The sequence below is a fragment of the Pan troglodytes genome, chromosome 18, assembly GCF_028858775.2.
Source record: "Pan troglodytes isolate AG18354 chromosome 18, NHGRI_mPanTro3-v2.0_pri, whole genome shotgun sequence".
NCBI classification, from domain to species: domain Eukaryota; kingdom Metazoa; phylum Chordata; class Mammalia; order Primates; family Hominidae; genus Pan; species Pan troglodytes.
In genome coordinates, this window is record NC_072416.2 from 26,108,239 (window position 1) to 26,132,287 (window position 24,049).

General features: G+C 49.0%; 1 protein-coding gene across 3 annotated transcripts in view; it reads right to left on the bottom strand.

The window, feature by feature from the left end:
* Positions 1-18,905, bottom strand: part of GGA2 (golgi associated, gamma adaptin ear containing, ARF binding protein 2) — a 44,597-nt gene extending 25,692 nt beyond the window's left edge. Inside the window, exons 1-4 of one of the 3 annotated variants that reach the window (XM_016929630.4) lie at positions 18,675-18,905; positions 3,855-3,939; positions 2,465-2,540; positions 1,522-1,620 (exon numbers count right to left, since the gene is read on the bottom strand). In XM_016929630.4, the coding sequence (XP_016785119.3) occupies positions 1,522-1,620; positions 2,465-2,540; positions 3,855-3,939; positions 18,675-18,765 (351 nt within the window). In that variant the 5' untranslated portion in view covers positions 18,766-18,905. Of the gene's footprint in view, positions 1-1,521; positions 1,621-2,464; positions 2,541-3,854; positions 3,940-4,803; positions 5,106-10,769; positions 10,880-18,674 lie in introns of those variants that run through there. The other 2 variants (XM_063796855.1, XM_063796854.1) reach the window with 2 other exon arrangements.
* Between the last annotated feature and the right edge of the window lie 5,144 nt (positions 18,906-24,049).

Sequence of the window (24,049 nt, forward strand, 5' to 3'; positions counted from 1 at the left end):
GGAGACCGACACTTTAACTAAAGAGGTAGCTGCTGAGGCCCAGAGACACAAGCTCCCAGGCGCGGTATGAGTGTGAGGAGAGACTAGAGGCCACACCATCTGGCGCCCAGCCCCAGAGCCCTTCCTGGGATTCAAGGAATTCATCTCGGCAATACTCACACTAAACCCCACCATGCAAGAGCCTGGGTCAGAGCCTGTTCTACACCACTGGGGACAGTCATTTTTTGCCTCGGACAAGATATAATAATAAAATTTGGTCTTTGTTTCCATTCCTGGCACAGAACTTCAAAAATCCTTGGAATTTCCTGAGTCACAAGAGTGTCTTGTTATTCAAGAGACACACTCGCAGGGTGCACCTGAGTTTTCACTAATGACTTACAGTGAGTGCCTAGAGAGCTTCAAGGACTGGCCACTCCAAAGAGATCAACCTTGTGATCAGAGGGCTGAAACTTTCAGCCCCATCCCCTGACCGGTGCCCCCACATCCCCCAACCTGTGGAGGTGGTGGGGCGGGCAGGGGGGTGTGAACTAGAGATTGAGTTCAACTATGTGGCCAATGATTTGACCGATCATGCCTAGGTAATAAAACCTAGTGCTAGTTCAAGCCAGCAATGATGTGTAAAAAAACAAAACAAAACAAAAAAAACCTCAGATGAAAACACTGAAACAAGGAAGCTCAGAGAGCCTCTCAGTTGAACCTACGTTGGGAGGATGGCAAGCTCAGAGTCCAGGGGAGGGCACAGCAGCTCTGTCCCCTCTTGCCCCACCAAGACCTTGCCTATGTATCGCTTCCATTTGTATCCTTTACAATAAAACAGGGATAGAAAGTATAGTGCTTTCCTGTGTACGTGAATCATTCTAGGGAATTATGGAATCTGGGGCAGTGGGGGTCATGGGAACCCCTGAATCTGCAGCTGGGGATGCAGAAGTGCAGAAGTGCAGCAGCTTGAGGACACATGAGACTCACGGCTGGCAGCTGAAACACAGGAAGCCTAAGCAGCACTGAGCCCTCACTGCGTGGGGTCCGGGTAGCATGCAACTCTGGGGAGTGTCAGAACTGAAATGAACTGTAGGACCCATGGCCAGCATCAGCACTGTTGTGGGAACACAACAAGGCAGGGCTCAATGTTGGTTACCTGAGACTGGCTGAGCTAAGACAGGTGCCAGGAGGACAGGTACAGAGGACAAGGCAGGAGGTGATAGGAAACTTTCAGGCCACCCCGGGATCTCTCACTGTCTCTATCAGGAACCTGTGCCTCCAAGCTGGAGTTCCCCATCTCCTCTAGGCCACATGTTCCCCAGGCCTTCTTAAAAGGGAAATGTGAAAATGCTAACAGTGAGGGGCAGGGGTCAGCTAATGAGCAAAGCCTCTTCCTAGAGCTTGGAGAGGAGAGCGCTTCTTTCACAGGCAGGAGCGGGTTTTGTCCATGTGTGGGCCTGCCTCTGGCCTGAGGAGGGAGCCAGGAGTTTGACAGTGGGCGTAGGTGCGACACAGTCAGCAGAGCCAAGCCCAGGTACTCACCTTTGGGGACAACACTTTGATCAGTTCGTTCAGGAAACGAAATTTGGCCACCTCGCTGTGGAACTTCTCCCCACAGTGGTTCATGCACATCTCCAGCACCTGCACAGACACAGGACCCCCAGGAGAAGGTGGAAAGCCATTGGTCCCAGGCTCCCCTCCAGGCTGGTAATCACTTGCTGGAGACTGCGCTGGAACCAAGGCTAACCCTGCCTCAAGCCTATGAGGACACTGAAGTTTTGATGAAGAGGACGTTTTCAGATCAAGAAAAAAATGTCCCCTGTTCAATCTTGCTATAACTGCCTGAGGTTTATGCCCAGGAAATAGCTTAGTGAGGTATGTCAAACCCTGACGTCACCCCACCTTTTAAGGAGACCCTTTGAGAGGGTAAAGTGGCTAAAGAACCAACCCCTCCCCAGAGGCAGAGATCTGGTATCCAGTGCCCAAGACCAGCCAGATGTCACCCACTGGCACTCAAGAGGCAAGCTGAGCCTGCAGACCCCTCCTCTCGTCCATACTGTGGCTTTCAACACTGCAAATTAGTCACCAACATCTAAACACTCAAACATATACAAAGACCTAAACTAGCAACCCTGAGCCCATACTCATACCTGCCAACAGCTAGTGGGCCCTGTGCTAGAACTGCCCTCTCTAGAAAAGGCACATGAACTTGCCAGCCCTGGTCTAAGAAGGGCAAATGAAATAAAACCTTCCTTTCCTTCTCCCACAGTAGACTCAATGCTGCCCTGAAGAAACAGACGAGAAACAGGAGGAAGAAGGGTGGGGACCCTGGCCCAGATCTCCCTCCTCCAACCTGCTGTGAAAGTAAACCTCTCAGGTGACCTCCCTTCTCCAGTGAAAAGGATCTGCGTGGAAGCAAAGTGCCTCTCGGCTCTCTATAGCACAAGGACAGGAAAGGTTAGGCTACAAGGCAAGCCAAACTCACCGTTAAGGCATAAAGAGCTTCCTTCTCTTGCGGAGACTGGATCTTGTGGGCCAGTAGCCAGGGCGCCTGTGTGGGGCTACAGGGAAACAAAAAGACCTAGACTCTGGGCGGGCAAAAAGAAACTAACCCGAGTGGCTGAGCATGCTCAGTAAAATCACTTTTCTTCCAGGGGCTGGTGTCCAAAAGCAGAGGTGGAGCGTGCCTGACAAACAGCCCACGCGGGGGCCCTGGAGAGGGCCACCTCGCACCCACCCTGGTTGCACCTACAGCACCCAAGGTCCTCCTCCTGCCCAGGGCACACTGCCCTCCCCTCAGCCAACCCCCAGCCCCCAAACTCCAAGCTGCCAGTCCCAGCCCAGTCCCATGAGTAGCCACAGCAGCACAGGCCCTGTATGGCTGTGATAAATACCTAGGAAATGCTAGAGCAGAAAGTGCAATCAAACTCTGGGTTCAAACTGGCCAAATATGCGACACCACACAGATTAAACATCTGGATGGGCCAGGCACAGTGGCCTGTAATCCCAGCACTTTGGGAGGTCAGGGCAGGTGGATCACCTGAGGTCAGGAGTTCGAGACCAGCCTGGCCAACATGGTGAAGCCCCATCTCTACTAAAAAAATACAAAAAATTAGCCAGGCATGGAGGCACGCGCCTGTAATCCCAGCTACTTGGGAGGCTGAGGCAGGAGAACCACTTGAACCCGGGAGGTGGAGGTTGCAGTGAGCTGAGATCGTGCCCTTGCACTCCAGTCTTGAGACACTCTGTCTCAAGAAAAAAAAAAAAAAAAAAAAAAAGAAAACAAAACAAAACAAAAACAAAACATCTGGATGACTCACTTGATTCTGATTCTTCAGGTCCTATCCAGATGCTGTGGAAACAGAATTCAATAAAACCTTCCCCTTTTCCTTTTTCTTAAAATTACATTTAAATGGTGGAGAATACACAGATCTCTTTTAATTAGGTAACGTGTCTATAGTCTATCAGTAACATTCAGAGTTCTCCTCAGCATTAGTGTTTTATAACACTATTTAAAATTAATAACTGCCAGTTGCAAGTGAGCTATCCTGTGTTTTTTTTCCCCCACATGAATTTGCTGATTTTAGAAAAATAATGTTCTCAGGATTATAGGGGAAAATGAGAGAATGAATGCCAGCCTGACTGCATTTCTATTTTTTTGAGACAGAGTCTCTCACTCTGTCACCCAGGCTGGTCTCAAACTCCTGGGCTCAAGCAATCCTCCTGCCTTGGTCTCCCAAACTGTTGGGATTATAGGCATGAGCCACCGATCCTTGCCTAGAGAGCTTAACCCTAAAACAGTCTTGAGAGACAAAGGCCTACACTCAGTGTGGGGTGCCCCCAGAGTCAACTATGTGTGTGAGAAGTTACCTTACCCATTGGGGTCAGTGTTCACCTGCTCACAGAAATTCTGGATAGCTGACCAATCCTGTTCCGACATGCTTGGGTCTGTGGCTTTGTCTGTCAAATAAATAATAAAGTTAGAGAGTACATAATAGGAAGAAATTTACACCCCTCCCCATACACATGGTGGCCAAGAGCTGTCTTATCACAGATCTACAGGATCAGACCAGTGGGCAGACAGCTGGAAGGAGAGGAATTGTGCCTGCGCTGCCTACCACCACCCAGCACAGCACTGGGCACATGGTATGCCCTTACTGAATATTTGCTGATTGAGTGAACCAGCAAATTAACAAGCTGGCTGGGCACAGTGGCTCATGCCTGTAATCCCGGCATTTTGGGAGGCCGAGGTGGGGGGAATCATTTGAGGTCAGAAGTTTGAGACTAGCCTGACCAACATGATGAAACCCCATCTCTACTAAAAATACAAAAAAATTAGCCAGGCATGGTGATCCATGCCTGTAATCCCAGCTACTTGGGAGGCTGAGGCAGGAGAATCGCTTGAACTTGGGAGGTGGAGGTTGCAGTGAGCCAAGTTTGCGCCACTGCACTCCAGCCTAGGAGACAGAGGGAGACTCTGTCTCAAAAAAAAAAAAAAAATTAACTGACAAGTTATTCCCCTGAAAGCGGCTCCACTTTTAGTGCAGAGGTTGGCCCGGGTGTTGGCTTCACACTCGAGTTGGGATGCCCCCACCTGGCCTGTGACAAGCGGAGACAGAAGAGAGGCCACCTGGAAGTGTCTCAGCTGTGTGACAGGAAGACAAGAACACACCACCAGAAGGAATACCATCCTGATCGTTCATAAAACTTCCAGTGGCAGCATGGTGGCTCACACCTGTAATCCCAGCACTTCATGGGGCTGACGTGCATCGCTTGAGCCCAGGAGTTTGAGACCAGCATGGGCAACATGGGGAAATCACATACCTACTAAAATTTTAAAAAATTAAGACCAGGCGCGATGGCTCACGCCTGTAATCCCAGCACTTTGGGAAGCCGAGGCAGGTAGATCACTTGAGTTCAGGAGTTTGAGACCAGCCTTGCCAACATGGCGAAACCCTGTGTCTACTAAAAATACAAAAAATTAGCTGGGCGTGGTGGAGTGTTCCTGTAATCCCAGCTACTCAGGTGGCTAAGGCAGGAAAATTGCCTGAACCCAGGAGGTGGAGGTTGCAGTGAGGTGAGATGGCACCACTGCACTCAGCCTGGGCAACAGAGCGAGACTCCATCTAAAAAAAAGAAAAAAAAATTAGCTGGGCGTGGTGGCATGTGACTGTAGTCACAGCTACTCAGGAAGCTGAAGTGGAAAGACTGCTTGAGGCTGAGGCTGCAGTGAGCCAAGATCATGCCACTGCACTCCAACCTGGGCGGGAGAGCAAGATCCTGTCTCAAAAACAAACAAAAAAAACAACCACCCTTCCAACTCCCCTCTGGCCATCTGGTCCTGGCCTGCCCAGCCTCTCCGATGAGAAACCGTACTGGTTCTGACAGAGCAGCTCTTTTAGGCTCTGGAAATGAGGCGTTGCTTCTCGGGGCAGTACTTCTGACATTATTATCCTCCTGGCCCGAGTGTCCACTCTGTTCCTCCCAGTGCCCTATCCATATTCTTCCAGACCCATCTGAATTTCCAGCTCCTGCAGAAAACTTCATCCTGCTGCGCCAACCCCACTGCTTCTCCCTCTGATTACTCAACACAGCACAGTCCGAGTTGAATTTTTCCTGACTGCAGTCACATTTATGTCACGTGGAAGTCATGTGTCTAGATAGGGAGGGTCAACGGACAGGTAATCACCATCTTCCTGCCCACTGACTCCATTCTAAGTGAAGAGAGAACACAAGGGCGAGGGAAGGATCAGTGATTGATTCCTACATTCTCCTCCCCACCCCCGCAAAGCTCTCTCCCATGTTCCGTATCTTAAAATCCTATCTACCCTTGAGTCCCAAGTCACATTCCACCCTAAAGACTTCTCTGACCTTTTTATCTCCCGTCCCCATAAAACAAAAGCTGTCTCCTCCTCCTCTGAACAGATATTTTATCTGCCCCTTCTCCGATAGGGATCTCCAGCTACACCCATTAGTCACATGTACTTGGACTCTCTGAGCCTCAGTTTCCTCAACTATAAAATAAAGAAAATAGGGCCAGGTGCTGCAGCTCATGCCTATGATCCCAGCACTCTGGGAAGCCAAGGCAGGAGGACCGCTTGAGCCTAGGAGGTTGAGACCAGCCTGAGCAACATAACGAGACCCAATCTCCACAGAAATTTTTAAAAAAAATTAGTCAGAAGGCTGGGCGCAGTGGCTCATGCCTTAATCCTAGCACTTTGGGAGGCCGAGGAGGGTGGATTGCCTGAACTCAGGAGTTGGAGACCAGCCTGGGCAACAGGGTGAAATCCCGTCTCTATCAAAATACAAATAATTAGCTGGGCGTGGCAGCGTGCATCTATAATCCCAGCTACTCAGTAGGGTGAGGCAGGAGAATCGCTTGAACCCGGGAGGCAGAGGTTGCAGTGAGCTGAGATCGTGACACTGCACTCCAGCCTGGGTGACAAGGTGAGACTCTGTCTCCAAAAAAAAAAAAAAAAAGCCAGGCATGGTGGCACACACCTGCAGTCCTAGCTACTCAGGAGCATCACTTGAGCCCAGGAGGTGGAGGCTACAGTGAGCTATGATTGTGCAACTGCACTCCAGCCTGAGGGGACAAAATGAGACCCCATCTCAAAAATAATAATAAAAACAGTCTGGGCACAGTGTCTCATGCCTGTAATCCCAGCACTTTGGAGGCCAAGGTAGGAGGATCGCCTGAACCCAGGACTTCGTGACAAGCCTGGGCAACATAGTGAGGCCCCATCTCTACAAATATGTTTACAAAAAATAAAACAACGAAAATAGTACCTTCCTCATGGGACTGTCATGTGATTTAAAGGGGAAGGTGTCTAAAATGCTTAGTACAGCAGCACGCAGTAAGAGGTCTACAAAGGATAATTGTTTATTATTACGTACAGTCTCTGGCTTTTACTGTAATATGTAGACATGTCTTGTCCTACCTAAAGAGAATGAAACCTTAAGGGCAGAAGCCATATCTTCCCTACAGTGCCTTACCCATAGGTACAACATAGAAACTCATCAAATAAATTATTTAAAGCAGTGATTCTCAGCGATTATGTGTCTGAATCACCTAAAGTCTATACCATTTAAGCTTCTGTTTCAGTTCACTACAAGGTCAAGGTTGACACCTCAAAAGAATTCTGACTTCAGCATGTGACTGGACCTGGAGGGAGAGAAGAGCAGAGGCAGGGAGAGAAGAGCAGAGGCAGGGAGAGAACAGGGGGAGGCAGGGAGAGAACAGGAGAGGCAGAGAACAGGAGGCACAGCCCAAGCTCCCCTCACAGAATCCAGAGCCTTCTCACTCCTCCCTGGCTGCCAAGTGAAAGAGACACAGCACTGACGGGCACCACCTTTTTTTTTTTTTTTTTTTGATATGGAGTCTCGCTCTGTCACCCGGGCTGGTGTGCAGCGGCACAATCTCGGCTCGCTGCAACCTCCGCCTCCCGGGTTCAAGCGATTCTCCGGCCTCCGCCTCTAGAGTAGCTAGGATCACAGGTGCCCACCACCATGACTGGCTAATTTTTTGTATTTTTAGTAGAGATGGGGTTTCACTATATTGGCCAGGCTAGTCTCGAACTACTGACCTCGTGATCCATCCACCTCGGCCTCCCAAAGTGCTGGGATTACAGGTGTGAGCTACCACACCCGACCGGCACCAGCTTTAAGAAAGAAAAAACCTCTCTGAGGTTAAATTACGTTCCAAACCCTTAACCAAGGCCAAGCAGCAATACAATCCACAAAATGTAAGGAGGTTTCTTTCTTATTTGCTAGAGCTTGTATCATGAGGACTCAATCAAGATTTATTGGTAATCCCAGAACTTTGAGAGGCCGAGGCGGGAAGATCCCGAGTAGGGACGGGGTTTCACCATGTTAGCCAGGATGGTCTCGATCTCCTGACCTCGTGATCCGCCCGCCTCGGCCCCCCAAAGTGTTAGGATTACAGATGTGAGCCACTGCGCCCGGCTCGGTTTTCTTTTACATAAGCCTCTTCATTTGTTGAAACCATAAGACCTTCCTCACAGTGTAGAAACCTGAAAGCTCCCAGCAGCCAGCAATGAATGAAAGGTAGGGGTGGGGCCGCTGGCAGGGCGGGGCCTGGTGAACCACGTGCCTAGGCTCCCGCATCACGATGGGAACAGGGCATGTGGAGGGGACTCTGGGCCAGATTGGTTCCTGGGAACCAGGAGAGAGCTCTGGTGGTTGGCAGGGCAACCTCCTTCAGTTGGTGGGAAGCAGTGGAAGGAAGAGGAGCTCCCTCTGTGCTCTCTTCTCCGCAATCACAGCTCTCAGGCTTGTTGTATCTAGACCCATTCTAAGGAAACCAAACAGGTTCCCAAGGGACCCTTGTAGACAAGGCAGCTCAGGGGTGGCAGCTGAGGCGGGGTGCGGGCTGCTAGTGGGGAGCAGCCCCACAGCCAAGGGCTGGCCCTGCCAGCGTGCCTTTGCTGGGAAGAGGTATAAGTGCTGAGCTCTGCAGACTTGGAAGCAAGGGAAGGCCCAAGCTACCGGAGAGAAGCCAGGAGCCGAGCCGCCTCACGGGGAACATGCTGAGCTGTTGCTTGAGCACCAATGCCAGCCCCAGGTAGGGTCGGCCCGGGGGGTCTGCGGAGCTGTACTGTGGCTCTGACATCTATGAGGCGGTGGCAAGCAGAGGTGCAGGCCAAGGCAGAGAGGAGTGGAGGCACAGCAGATGGAACACGCTGTTCCCCAATGCCAGCCCCAAGCGGGGCCAGTGTGCGGGGCCTGGGGAGCTGTTCTGCAGTGCTGACATCTATGAGGCAGCGTCAAGCAAAGGTGCAGGCCAAGGCAGAGAGGAGCAGAGGCGCCGCAGATGGAACATACTGCTCCCCAATGCCAGCCCCAAGCAAAGCCAGTGCAGGGTGTGGCGGGTGGAACCGCCCTGCAGCTATAACATCACGCAGGCAGAGGTGGCAGTAGCGCCACACCCCACTGCTGTGGAGCCTGCCCAGTCGGATTTAGGAGCCCGCAAGGGCCATGACCTGCAGCACATCAGTGACCAGGAGATGCCTAAATATTTTGCTTCTGACCATCCAAGGGAAAGTACGCTTTTTTTGAGAAAATATCAAATGAGTGTGCAAGAAAAGAGGAGGAGCTCTCACCTATATTATATACCTCCATGGCATCTTGATAGAAAATACACCTCGCGTTACACCATATTGCTAGATAACAGAACAGTCAGCCAGCCTGATCTTTGACACACATTAGAAAGTGTGACTTGGGCAATATATTACAACATAAAGCACAGATATGCAAATAGATCTCTGGCTATTTTTGACAAGCCAATACACCCACTTTCACAAGAGAAGGTTCCAGGGAAATCCTTCGAGCATGATCCCAAACGCAGCTGTACTTTCAGATATTTCTGTACTCTTTTTCAAGTCATAAAACTAACAGCTCCATGTGCAATCGTAGCTTTGGTGTACATCGAACGACTTTTAACTAATGGTAGCATCGCTCTTTGTCCTACTAATTGGAAAGAGATTGTCCTTGGAGCCATGCTTCTTGCCTCCAAGGTTTGGAGAAATCATGGTCTGTGGAGTGTGGATGACAGCCAGAATCCCAAGGACATTGCAGTTGAGAACATGAGCAAGATGGAGAAGTGTTTTTTGGAGCTACTTGAGTTTAATATTCATGTGTCTGCCAGTGTTTATGCAAGATATTACTTCGACCTGTGTGCCTTGGCAAATGACCGTGACCTGTATTTTCTATTTAGTTTTCTTCACAAAGATAAAGCACAGAAACTGGAGGCTGTGTCATGGCCATGTGAATACAAAGACTTGCATCAACATGCCGCTGCTATAACAAGGGCTGTCAGCATGAATTTCATTGGTATTCGGTGCACTAATGCCATCTTAAAGAGAGAAATTAACATTATAAGATCCTAAACTTCTCAACTGTAAAGACTAGAAAATATCACTTCTGCTGAAAGAAACAACAAAATTAGGATTTTCTTTTTTTGTTGTTTAGGATTTTCATCGAGAGGAAACATCTTCAAGTTAGCCACTTGAAGGAACTGGGTGATGGTGGTATGAACAGTGGGTGCCAGGTGCTTTCTGCCCTTCTTGTTCCACTGGGTCCAGATGGCATTCCTAGGGCACCACCTTCTTGAACAACTCTTGGGGAGAAGGAGTGTCACATGGACACAGCACATCCCTGCTCAGAGTCCACAATCACCCACAGTCTCAAGCAGGTGCCAGTGATGTCCACAGTCACCCACAGTCTCTAGCATGTGACAGTGGTCTGAGCTGAGCTGGAGTCCAAAAAACTTTAGAATTGGCTCCAGATTTGTGAGAGCACCTGGGTATGGTTCTCTGCCCACTGAGGCACTGAATGCATGATGGCCCAAAACTCAACAATGGTGGGAAGAGAGAGTGGCATCGGGGCAAGGCTGTCATTACTCCAAGCACCAGGGTGGCCCAGGCCTGCTCATCTACTCTTTGGAGGGAATCTGTGCATGTGAAATGAGGCCCCTACGTCATGATTATAAAGGAAGAGATGAAATCAGTTCATCTTACCCCAGGCCGATAATGGTCATGCCACCTAGGGAAGCAGTAAAAGACCTGGTCTTGGGATTGTTAGGGGAGCTACCGAAGTGAAAACTGAATTTACCCACTTCCAGGAAAACAACAAAAGAGGAACATCTGGGTTCAAACCTTTATCAGAAGATCATTTACCCAGCTAATCTTGCTGTGGTGCATTGTATGGTCTCAGCAATTGTCAACAAAAGCCTCTTAATAATTCTAACACAGGGACACACTGCAACTCACATTTTCCAGTGCACCTCAGTGGTTAAAGAGATTGCTGGTGCTGCCTGCATCTGTCAGTCTGTTCACATATGGAGAGGAGCAGCGGTTCTCACGGGAGCAGCTTCTGCATCCTGAGGAAGTTTGCCCAGACATTTCTGGTTGTAATAACTGGTGGCTCCCACTGACATGCAGTCAACAATGGGAATCCTATGGTGCACAGGACTGCACCCCTTCTCAGTCAAAAAAGAATTTTCTGGCTTCCAAAATAGAAAGTGCTGAGGATCAACTGCCCCAGAGTCTACAAGGGAAACACTTTCTGAGACTTTCTTTTTTTCTTACAAGAACACCAGATCCCCACCAATGTGAGATGTCAGATTAAGTTTTTGTGGAAGGGTGGATGTGGGGGGCAGAATCCTAAGACGCCCCATGATCTCTGCTGTCTTTTGTTACACCCTGAATCCTCATCTTTCCTTGGGTATGGCCAGACCTGTGCCTTGTTCAGAACATTTGAATATGGCAAAGTGAGGGAGTGGCTCTCTGGGAGTTACCTTTCCTTTCCTTTTATCGGGAACAATAGGAATCCCTATTTTCTTTCTTGTGTTTGCTTTACACAATACAGTGGTTTGGAATATCCCACTGTCGATTTGCGATTTCCTCCTCCAACCATAGTCTATAGCCCTTTATACGTAATTGAATATTTTCATGTATTGATTTTTTGTGTCTGAAGATGAAATATTAGATGAAACATGTTAAAACATTTCATGCAAAGCCTTCAGTGGTTGTAGAGTCTACTCTTTGGTGAATACACAAATTGATCTATTTTATATATTAAAAATTGTATTAGTTGTAATAATGATATTTTCTTTTTTATCTTTACTTGTCAGATATAGTTACTTAAATGTTTCCAAAATTAATGATATTATATCTTATATTTGATTTAAAACACTACTAGGATATTTGGATTGATAGTTGAAAATAAATGGCAAAATAAGAATTGCTGAAACCTAGTGATAATGTACTTATGATGAGTTTATTATCTATTATCCCATCATTGTTAAATTTTTAAATTTCCATGAAAACCTATACATAAGAACATAAAATTTTGTGTAAAATACTTCGTGCCCTGCACTTTAGCTCCACTGCATACTGAATAAAAGGAAAACGGATTTTCCTGTGGGGGGGAAAAAAAGATTTATCATGACTCAAAAGTAACAGTAACCGTCATTTTTAAAAGTACCTAATATGGGGCCGGGCGTAGTGGCTCATGCCTGTAATCCCAGCATTTTGGGAGGACAAGGTGGGTGGATCACCTGAGGTTGGGAGTTCAAGACCAGCCTGACCAACATGGAGAAACCCCGTCTCTACTAAAAATACAAAATTAGCCAGGTATGGTGCTGCATGCCTGCAGTCCCAGCTACTTGGGAGGCTAAAGCAGGAGAATTGCTTGAACCCGGGAGACGGAGGTTGCGGTGAGCCAAGATCGTGCCATTGCACTCCAGCCTGGGTAATAAGAGTGAAACTCCGTCTCAAAAAAAAAAAAAAAAAAAAAAAAAAAAGTACCTACTATGGGCCAGATACCATGCCAGATGTCCTCAGAACAATCCAGGTTGGCACGATCATCTACACCATTTTACAGATGAAGAAACCTATCCAGCCACAAAGCAAGGGAGTGGCAGAAACAAAAATTAAGTCACAGGCTGGCCCAGCTCCACAGCCTGGATGTGTTTCTAACCACTCTTGCGGTGAGGTCTTCAGTTCCTTGACAAAGTTAGGGCCTCTCTTGGAAGCCAGCTTGATCTTCGTGCTCATAAACTCCTTGAAGGCAAAAAGCAGGCCTGTCTCATTCACTCTCACAGGCTCTAGTACCTAGAAGAGTTGCTGGCAGGTATCTACTGAATGAATGATTCCTCTTTTGCTAGACAGTGTTTGGCCAGCTGGCTGGACATACTGATAACACGGGGAGATGGCTATCTCAGTTCTGAAATAACTGGGCCCCTAAACACATAATCCCAGCCTGCACAAACTATTTCAGAAGACTTGAGCAGCTCCAAAAAATGACCCCCAGGGGGCCAGCAGCTGGGTCTGACCAGGCCACAGCAACCGCCGTAGGTCTGTTTGACACCAATCTGCTCCAAGGACTAGCTAGGGGCCAGACAGGGCACGGCCAGGGAGAAATTCAAAGGATGCCTTCTCTGTTTTGGGCTATCCCAGACTCCAAGGTGGTTTATTTATAGCTGGCACTTGAGCAGGACAGAGGGGTGCTGAGAAATAGCACTGCTGCCATGTATTTCCTCACTAAAAGCAGTGTTTGTATGATTCATTTCAAGCGTGCTACAGGGCCAGAGGTGTTAAGAAAACAGCTGAGACCTCCAGCTGTGAGTGAAATGGCTCATCCAAGAGTGACTAATTCAGAAGCCAAACCATCCCACGTCAGCTGCCAACCAACCACCGGGGTCATGACCCTGGCACCAGCAGCCACCTGTGCTAGCAAGGGGAGCCCCAAGACTGTGAGGAAGTGGTCACCCCGAGGAGCAGAATGCAATCCTTCAGCAGTCCACGCTGCAGGGGGACTCCTTCCCTGGGAGGGACACGTGGACCCCAAGAGTCTGGCAATCATACAATTCAGCACATGTGAAAACCTCCAAGACTCAGCATGGGAATGTCCTACACATCACCTGGGAGTAGGACCAAGTGGAAGGAAGAAACAGATTTACTGAGCACCCAACTTTTACTAAGCCATGGCCTCCCTGGTAGCACTACCAGAGCTAGAATCCCAGAGCCCAAGAGGACTGAGTGCTGTTTTTAATAGCGCAAGGCTAGCAACACCTAAGATGTCTACCAACAGGGACCCAGTTAAATGGATCCTAGGACACCCATACAACGGGGCATCTAAGGCTTTTCATTTAAAAGAACAAGGCGGCTACATCTTCAGTCATGTGGAATAATGACCAAAATACATGAAGTGGAAAAAACACCACAGAACTGAATGACAGAATGCACAGGCGCTGCCGTTTGTACTTTTAAGGCATGAGATTCTGGTAACGGCTTCCTGATACTCCTCTAGGAACAACCCCTCTCCTCAATTCCAGGTCCCCCATTCACCCTCCCCACCCTTGGCTCTGGGTTGGGTACTGTCCCCCACCCCACCCCACCCCAGGTCTGGCCATCTTCATATTTCATGACCCCAGGTCATGCTGACTCCAAGGTGGACACAAAACCCAAGCCAACAGGCAGAAGAACAATAACTCTTGCAAATCAATGGGGAAAAGAAATTCTGCTGGGATTGCAGTAGGGAGAAGAGCAAAGCAGAGAAAATTCAATCAAAGAAGTGAACCGTGGAGCTCCTGGACTGAGCCTACCCCTACTCTGGGACTTTCTTTACTTTCCTTTTTTTGGTAAGCGGGTATGGGTATGAGTTAGTTTCAATTACTTGCAGCTATAAAAGCCTAATGATAATAATAGCTAGCGCTTCTTGGGCACTTACTACAAGCATAGTAAGGCACTATTTTAAGTGCTTTCTGTGTATTAAAGCCTTTGATTCTCTCAACAACCCTAAGAAGAGGTTTTATTACTCTCTTCCCATCTTAAAGATACAGCTGCCTTGTTTGCAGGGACCTGATCTTGGCCAGTCCTCAGACACCACCCCCTGGTGACTTCATGTAGCTCAGACCCATGAGCTTTTGCCTTCAACTACACCCATGTCTTGGCCATACTATCAATCCCACGACCCCCTTATCCCTCCATTGCAGCACCAATGGCCCACCATCCCCAACAAACCTGGCTTAACCCATCGTTCACTTCATCTTCTCTGCTCCTACTCCCAGAAGAAAACAACAACAAATACAGCCATGAAGACTGCAACCCACATTCCTGATGTCCAGTCAGCATTCTGCAGTCCTCACTCAGGAACTCAGCGGGGAGATGGGTAGGAGTGATCCCATCCCACTCAACCCTGGGGAAACATGGCAGTATCTGGTGACATTTTTGGCTGTCATGACTGGGAGGAAGGGTGTGAGCTTTGGTATCCAGTGGGTTTAGGCCAGGGATGCCACTAAACATCCTACAGTGCACAGGTCAGCCCCCACAACACAGAATTATCGGGCCCAAGATGTCACTCGTGCAAAGGTTGAGAAACCCAGCTCTCCGTCCGGGTGGGCCCACTTCGGTTTGCCTCACCAGCCACTCCCCCATGCTTCCCCACCTTCCTCAAGTCCCCTGTTCCACTTGAGCACCTAATACTCAGGTGGCAATGGTGGCACTGATGAACTTGTTTGCATGTGCAATCATCTTGATCTCCTTCCCCAGACAGTCAGAAAAACAAAAGGTGTCCTTCCTCTCTGAGGCCAGGTCCCCCCTTTTTGCTCTGGCTCTGAGCTCCTTCAGCACCTTCAGGCCCCTCTGCAATGGATGGGACACTGGACCCAGAATGGGGGAGGGGCAGTTCCCCAATGGAACATCAACATGAAGAGGGGCTCACGTGTCCCCCTCTCCTTCTAATAATCTCCTTTACTCCTAAATTCCCTCTCGCTATTCTCTCCCCCTCCTTCTACATTCAAGCCTCATGAAAAACAGCTGAGGAGGCCACTGGCTGCACCCTCCCCACACATTTATTCTGCCTGGCCTTCCCCAAATTATGGTCCAAAGTAGGCACCACCTTCTGAAAACCCACGATATTTCACTTAAGAATATAGGTTCTAGCCGTTCCTGAAAAACAGGAAGATCTAGCAACTTTGGGACACTGCCCCCAAAAGCTGGAGCTTAATACAATGTATATGCCATGAAAAAAACCATAATAATAAAACACAAATTAGGCCGGGCTCATGCCTATAATCCCAGCACTTCGGGAGGCCAAGACTGGCAGATAACTTGAGGTCAGGAGTTTGAGACCAGCCTGGCTGACATGGTGAAACCCCGTCTCTACCAAAAAATATTAAAAATTAGCCCAGGCCAGGTGCAGTGGCTCATGCCTGTAATCCCAGCACTTTGGGAGGCTGAGGCAGGTGGATCACCTGAGGTCAGGAGTTTGAGACCAGCCTGACAAACATGGTGAAACCCTATCGCTACTAAAAATACAAAAATTAGCCAGACATGGTGGCTAATGCCTGTAATCCCAGCTACTTGGGAGGCTGAGGCAGGAGAATTGCTTGAACCTGGGAGGCGGACGTTGCAGTGAGCTGAGATCGTGCCACTGTACTCCAGCCTGGACAAGAATGAAACTCCATCTCTCTCTCTCTCTCTCTCTCTCTCTCTCTCACACACACACACACACACACACACAAATTAGCTGGTTGTGGTGGCGTGTGCCCATAATCCCAGCTACTTGGGAGGCTGAGGCAGGAGAATTGCTTGAACCAAGGAGGCAGAGGTTGCAGAGAGCCGAGATGGCACCACTGCACTCCAGCCTGGGCAACAGAGCAAGACTCCATCTCAAAAATAAATAAATAAATAAATAAAAATACATTTTAAAAAAGCTAGAACTGGGGAGGCTGATGTGGGAAAAATGCTTGAGCCCAGGAGAGGGGCAAGCTGCAGTGAGCTGAGATCATGCCGCTGCACTCCAGCCTGGGTGACACAGTGAGACTCTGTTTCAAAAAAAGCTGGAGTTGAAGAACTGTGTCCTTGAGCAGCCTCAGTTCCAGGCACTCCTTTTATCTCCTCCACCTGAGGCAGCTACTTTCTCTTACTCCGGCTACTTTTTTTTTTTTTTTTTGAGACAGAATCTCGCCTTGTCACCCAGGCTGGAGTGCAGCGGTGCAATCTTGGCTCCACCTCCACAACCTCTGCCCCAAGGGTTCAAGTGATCCTCCCACCTCGGCCTCCCAAGTAGCTGGAATTACAGGTGTGCGCCACCACACATGGCTATTTTTTGTATTTTAGTAGAGACGGGGTTTCACCATGTTGGCCAGGCTGGTCTTAAACTCCTGGCCTCAAAGGATTGGCCCACCTCAGCCTCCCAAAGTGCTGCGATTACAGGCATGAACAGCCTTTTTTTCTAATTTTTGCAACTCCAGTCTAAGCCTTCTGTTCTCCATTGCCTCCTAAAACTACTACCTTCTGTCTCTACTGTTTAACTCAAGGATGTCTCATTAAATAACTGGTTGGTTACCAAATTCAAAGTTCCCTCTTCTCCTTCCTCATTCTCCTCCATCTTTAAGCAGCAAAACTACGTTACAACCACAACCCTCCTTTGCTATCAGTGGGTGCCCCTGCAGGTCTCCCCCTGCCTGTTTCTGCTCAGCCTTCAGTCTTCTCTTCCCATCTGCCTCTTCAATGCTGGGGCTCCCCACGCTCTCTCTCCAAACCTCTGCTCTTAATATACACAAGCTTCTCCCGCAAGCTCACTGCCAATGAACCAGACTCCCAAACCGTACGTCCCACACTTGCCCTCTCCAGTGCCAACCAGCTGCCTAGAGGGCATCTCTTTTTTGACTATGCCACAAGCACCTCAAACTCCACATCTCAACCTTCTCTGCCTAAACCAGCTCCTCCTCACAGGGGAGGCATCTGTAACCCACCAGTTCCTCGAGCCTGAAACCCGCGATCTAGCCTAGATTTCTCCTTGTCCCCTGTCTGCATTCCAAGGCACCGAGGCTGCTGACTACGCCTGCTCATTGCTTCTCCCTCTCCCCACTGCCTTAGTCCTCCTGCGGCCCCCAACCACCACCCAAAGAGCTTTTTAGCCGCTCTCCCTGCCTGAAGTCTCACCCTCTCCGCCCAATTTAGCACCATATGGCTGCAAGTGACGCCTTTAACAGGCTTCCTTGATCAGATTCTCCGGCTGAAAACTCCCAAACAGCTCCCCCGCCCTCGGATAAAACATAAACTCCTTTCTGCAGCACACAAGGCTCTTGAAGATCTCGCCCCAATTAGCCGTGCAGCCCCTTTCCAGGATTCCTGCGCCTTAGGCTTGCACTCCAGCGGACTGACCTACTTGTTCCCGGAGTGCTCCACATTCTCTTGTCCCCAGCTTTTGCACACGCAGTTTCTTCTGCCTGGAATGCGGTCGGCTGTGACGACCCCCAGGTAAACCAACTCCTACCACCACAGGTGAAACGAACGCCCTCCTGCTCCTCGCCAATCCCGTAAGGTGATGTGACTGCCGGCTTGTACCCACTAAAAAATGTTTTGGTGAGCAAGGACCCTGTGTTATGCATCTCAGTGTTCCTGGCACCTAGCAGAGCTGGGTACAAGGGGAATATTCTTTATCCCCTTTGAACCTCAATCTCTCATTGGTAAAACGGAGATAATAATAACCCCTAAGATGACTGTGAAGCTTACAGGAGACATGCAGAAGAATTCTGGCCAAGGGGTTTGAGCCCAACCAGGGTAACATAATGAGACCCCGTCTCTTAGAGGAAAACACACACACACACACACACATATGTGTGTGTGTGTTTAAAAAAAAAGTCTGGCCAAAGTAAACACAAAAGGTAAAAAATCTCTTTTTGACGCGGTAGCCAGATAGAGATCTTTCTCAGCCCCAAACAGACTGCATGTCTTGCACGACTGCGTCTCCTTAAGCCTCAAGGTCCCCGCTTCCGTAGTGGGGTTAATAATAGAAGCCAGCTCGGGGTGGGAATGAGGATTAAGCAGGACTAAGCCGCTGTGAGCACAGTGCCTGGCGCAGGGGAAAGCGCAGGTCACGTAGCCATTGGGGTGGGGGTCGGGGTCCTGTGCTGCTGCTAAGTGGGGGGTGGGCGGAGGGGGAGGGGCAGAGCTCAGAAGGGGGCCGCTGCCCCGGCGGATGCTTGGGGCTCCTCTCGGGGGACCCCTGGGCGATCCTCCCCACCGCGCCGGGCCCAGGCCCCCTACCCGGCCGCCGGCCTCCCCTGCGGCCGCCCGCCCCGAAGCAAGGCCCCGGGAGGCGGGAAGCGAGGCCTCACGTGCGGCTCAGCGGCTGCGCCGAAGGCCTGCCAGGCTACTCACTGAGCCACAGCTCCAGCGAGGCTGCCGGGCCCGGGGGACCCTGGGCCGACTCGGTTCCCGCCACCGCCGCCGCCACCGCGGTCGCCGCCATCGCTCCAGCCCCGACGCTGCGGCCGCGGGCGCCACTGCCTCTTCAGCTGCTGTAGCCGCCTGGCGCTCTCCTCTGCTGACTGCGCGGCAGGAGCGGCGGACACGTGACGGGGCGGGGCCGCTGGTGCCACGCCCACCCCAGGCCCCGCCTCCACGCGGGACGGGCCGGAACATTTCTTAGCCCAGATCCCTCCACCCAGCGCTGGTCTTCTAAGACCACTCACCGTACGGTTGCCAGATAAAATACAAGACGCCCAATTAAATTTGATTTTCAGAAGAACACGAATAATTCTTTTAGCATTTTTATTTTTTAAGAGACGGGGTCTTGCTCGGTCACTCAGGCTGGAGTCCAATGGCGCGATCACGGCTCACTGCAGCCTCCACCTCCTAGGCTCAAGCGATCCTCCCGCTTCAGTCTCCGGAGGAGCTGGGACTAGGGGAGGGCACCACCACGCCTGGCTAATTTGTGTGTGTGTGTGTGTCCACGCCTGGCTAATGTGTGTATGTGTGTATGTGTATGTGTGTGTGTGTGTGTGTGTGTGTGTGTGTGTGTTTGGTAGAGACTGGGTTTCACCATGTTGCCCGGGTGGTCTCGAACTCCTGGGCTACAAGATCCTCTTACCTCGACTTCCCAAAGTGCTTGCATTTATTTTTTATTTTTTTTTCTTTTTTTGAGACGGAGTCTCACTCTGTCGCCTAGGCTGGAGTGCAGGGGTGCCATCTCGGCTCACTGCAACCTCCATTTCCTGGGTTCAAGCGATTCTCCTGCCTCAGCGTCCCGAGTAGCTGGGACTACAGGTGCATGCCACCACACCCAGCTATTTTTTTTTTTTTGTATTTTTAGTAGAAACGAGGGTTCACTATGTTGGCCAGGCTGGTCTCGAACTCCTGACCTCGTGATCTGCCCACTTCGCCCTCCCAAAGTGCTGGGATTACAGGCGTGAGCCACCACGCCCGGCCTATGTGCTTGCATTTTTATTCACAGAAGGGTTTTCCTGGAACACTTTTTTTTTTTTTTTAGATGGAGTCTCGCTCTGTCGCCCAGGCTGGACTGCAGTGGCGCTATCTCGGCCCATTGCAACCTCCACCTCCCTGGTTTCCTGGAACACTTCTAAACTAACATGTCCTGCATTCCTCAATACTCTGCTTTATTTTCTGCATCACACAGTACACCATCGATGTATTATGTACTTGCTTATTCTGTTAAAAGATAATTTTCCCAAAAAAGTATGTCATGATTATCATAATTATGAAATGAATACGTGTTAAATATTTTATTTAATTACATGAGGGAACCAAGCAGATGTTATAATCAATCCAAAAGTGAAGTCAAAGAAGGGAAAATTTATCTGGAAAAAAAGGAAGATAAGACGAATGTGCAAATGGAGGCAAAACTGGCTTTTCGACCGGGGTGAGAGCTATCCCTCCAGTGAGCGGAATTTACCTATTTATAGGCAAGAATTATTTTGCATTGCTATCAGCTGTCTACAACTTAACAGAGTTATGAGACTTCTCAAAGACAAAGAAAGGCTAGAACCTGGAAGGTTGTGCTGTCTAGACAACACATAATTTTCCATTGAAGCTGTTGTGCCGTACCCCTATTAACTTCAGTAGGGATGGCACCATGTTTGAAAGGCAGAAGAAGAGACCCAGAGCCACTGAATGAGGCAGGTTTACTGAGGGGACTTACGGGGTGGTCTAGTGGCAGTGGGCTGGACAGGAGGACCACTACCATTTGTAAAGAGCATCAGTTTATATAGTATTTTCAACTAGCACCCTTCCCCTAGCAACCTCCATCTGGCAACCTCAATTTAACCCCAAAGGGCCTTGATCCCCCGTATGGCCTGCGTTCCACAGGATGGGGCCAAGGGTTCAGATGTTCCTCTTAGATAAAGAGTGAACCTCTGGGCTGGCCACTCTGTGATTCTGTAGCTTGGAACTCAGAACACACATTCTTCTTAGACCATAGGTACGTACGTATGCCATACAGAAGCACAAATTCTTCCTTGTAGATAACTGAATAGCAATGGGTGATGATTCTTGTCCACACACAAGCAAATGAATACTGTTCTGGGAACACACAGACTTCTTCTTGTGGAAAAACCAGTTCTGCCCCCACTTGCACATCCATTTCAACATTCCTGATCTATACATGACGTCCATTCTTTGGACTGGTTTGAACATCTCACCAGTTTCCTCATTAAGGAGTTAAAGAAAATCTTTTTTTTTTTTTTTTTTAAGTCTCGCTCTGTTGCCCAGGCTGGAGTGCAATGGTGCAATCTCAGTTCACTGCAACCTCTGCCTCCTGGGTTCAAGTGATTCCCCTGCCTCAGCCTCCTGAGCAGCTGGGAATACAGGCGCCCACCACCACACCGGGCTAATTTTGGTATCTTTAGTAGAGACAGCGTTTCACCAGGTTGGCCAGGCTGCTCTCGAACTCCTAACCTCAGGTGATCCGCCCACCTCGGCCTCCCAAAGTGTTGGAATTACAGGCGTGAACCACTGCACCTGGCCTAAATAAAATCTTTAATACATATTTATCTCTTGAAGATTCTAAACATCTGGCAACACTGGACCCGGCTTTCCACATTTCAACAAAACCTGGACATGACTAGAGTCTCCACATGCTACAGGGGGCATGAGCTCTACAGTTTGCCGAGGACCATCCTTCAACTCCTGAAACTTTACTTATTTTAAGCCCCTGCAATCCTTTAACATTTTTACATTGTTGGAGCTCAGAAAACCATATCCCAGAGCATGGTGTTTTGGCATAGCGAGTACTTTGAACTCAAAGACAGTGGAAACCCTCAGAAGCAGCCTCAGAGCAAAGGTTCTCTGACCTCCTGCCCGTCTTTCTTCTCCCAAGGCAAGCCACAGAAACTCCAATTCCTCTTTCCCAAGATGGGTCAGGGAAACTCAAACCCCTCTCCCCTAAAGCCAGCCACAAAACCTAGACATATTACTCCAGCCTTCCTTTATTTCTGCTTAAGAGTTGGCCATAAAGAAATTCTCAGTCGGGCATGGTGGCTCACACCTGTAATCCCAGCACTTTGGGAGGCCGAGGCGGGCAGATCACTTGGGTCCAGGTGTTCAAGACTAGCCTGGGCAACATGGTGAAACCGCGTGTCTACAAAAAAATACAAAAATTAGCTGGGTGTGCTGGTGTGTACTTGTAGTCCCAGCTACTCAGGAGGCTGAGGCAGGAGGACCACTTGAGCCTGGGAGGCGGAGGTTGCAGTGAGCCGAGATCACACCACTGCACTCCAGCCTGGGCACGGAATGAGACTCTGTCTCAAAAAAAAAAAAAAAAAGAAAAAGAAAAAAAAGAAAAGAAAAGAAAAAAAAAGCAATTATCTGAGCTACTTTGTCTGATAACAGGTGGTCATGCCCCCTTATTCCTGCCCTATACCTAGGAAGAAGGAGTGATATACAGGTAAGCCAAGAAGAATTTGGACGGGCCTTGCTGGATCCCCCCACCTAAGTCTAATAGATCATTCATACCATTTTGTTCAATCCTATTTCTACCTGGCTGTTGGTCATCAAACCTAAATATAAAAGTAGACAGCCTTCCCTCGGTCTTTATTTCTGAAAGCTCCCATGTCAACATAAAACTTTTTTTTTTTTGATGAAACTTTTTTTGATGAAGTCCTGTCGCCCAGGCTGGAGTGCAGTGGCTCGATCTTGGCTCACTGCAACCTCTGCCTCCCAGGTTCAATTGATTCTCTTGCCTCAGTCTCCCGAGTAGCTGGGAATACAGGCACCCCGCCACCATGCCTGGCTAATTTTGGAATTTTTTTGTAGACATGGGATTTCACCATGTTGGCCAAGCTGGTCTTGAACTGCTGACCTCAAATGATCCGCCCATCTCAGCCTTCCAAAATGCTGGGATTACAAGAGTAAGCCACTGTGCCCGGCCTGTAAAAGTTTAATTAAATAAATCTGTTATGCTTTTCTCTTGTTAGCCTTTTTTTTTTGAGACAGGGTCTTGCTCTGTCAACCAGGCTGGAGTTCCGTGGCACCACCAGAGCTCACTGCAGCCTCGACCTCCCAGGCTCAAATGATCTTTGCAACCTCAGTCCTCAGAGAGTAGCTGGGATAACAGGCACACACACCACCGCTCCCAGCTAATTTATTTAGTTTTGTAGAGATAAGGTCTCACCATGTTGCCCAGGCTGGTCTCAAACTCCTGGGCTCAAGCAATCCTCCCAAAGTGCTGGGACTACAGGCATAAGCCACCATACCTGGTCTTAACCCGTCTTTTGTTATAGGAGTGTTGGCCACGACCCTTTGGAGAGGTGAGGAAAGATGTAAGGTATAGATGTCCCACAACATCTAGATCAATGGTTTTCAAACTAGCATGTGTCAGAATCACCTGGAGGGTTTGTTGCAAATTGCAGGGCCCCGCCACACAGTTTCAGATCTAGTACGTCTGGAATGAGGCCCCAGAATTTGTCTTTGTAATAGATCTCCATCTGACATTGATGCTGATGGTCTGGAGACCACAACAGAAAGGATAAAGGCTAAGTGGGTAGGAAGTGGTTGAGGAGTTTAATGTAGTGGTTGGGTGTGCAGGCATTGTGATTAGAACTATGTTGTTTTCATCTAAGAAATAAGGTAAGTGCCTATTTCATGGGTTTTTTTTCCCTTAATCTAAAAGAGATTATATATATATATATAAATATGTATCAGCTGGGTGTGGTGGTGCAAGTCCCTGTAGTCTCAGCTACTTGGGAGGCTCAGATAGGAAGATTGCTTGAGCCCAGGGGTTCAAGATCAGCCTGGGCAACATAATGACAACCATCTCTACAAAAACAAAAAATATTAAAAGGCCAGGCATGGTGGCTCACGCCTGTAATCCCAGCACTTTGGGAGGCCAAGGCAGATGGATTATCTGAGGTCAGGAGTTCAAGATCAGCCTGGCCAACATGACAAAACCCCTTCTCTACTAAAAATACAAAAATTAGCTGGGCATGGTGGTGTGTGCCTGTAATCCCAGCTACTCAGGAGGCTGAGACCGGAGAATCGTGTGAACCCAGGAGGTGGAGGCTTCAGTGAGCTGAGATTGCACCACTGCACTCCAGCCTGCAAAAAAAAAAAAAAAAAAAAAAAAAAAAAAAAATTAAAATTAAAAATAAATTACTCAGCCTCCGATATTTCTTTACAGCAACACAATGACAGACTAACACACAGCTTAAGCTGAAATACCAATCTTCTGTCCTTGGTACTCCTGGATTTCAGGCATTCGGGTTTGGATTGGAATCTACACCACTGGCTCTCCAGCTTTC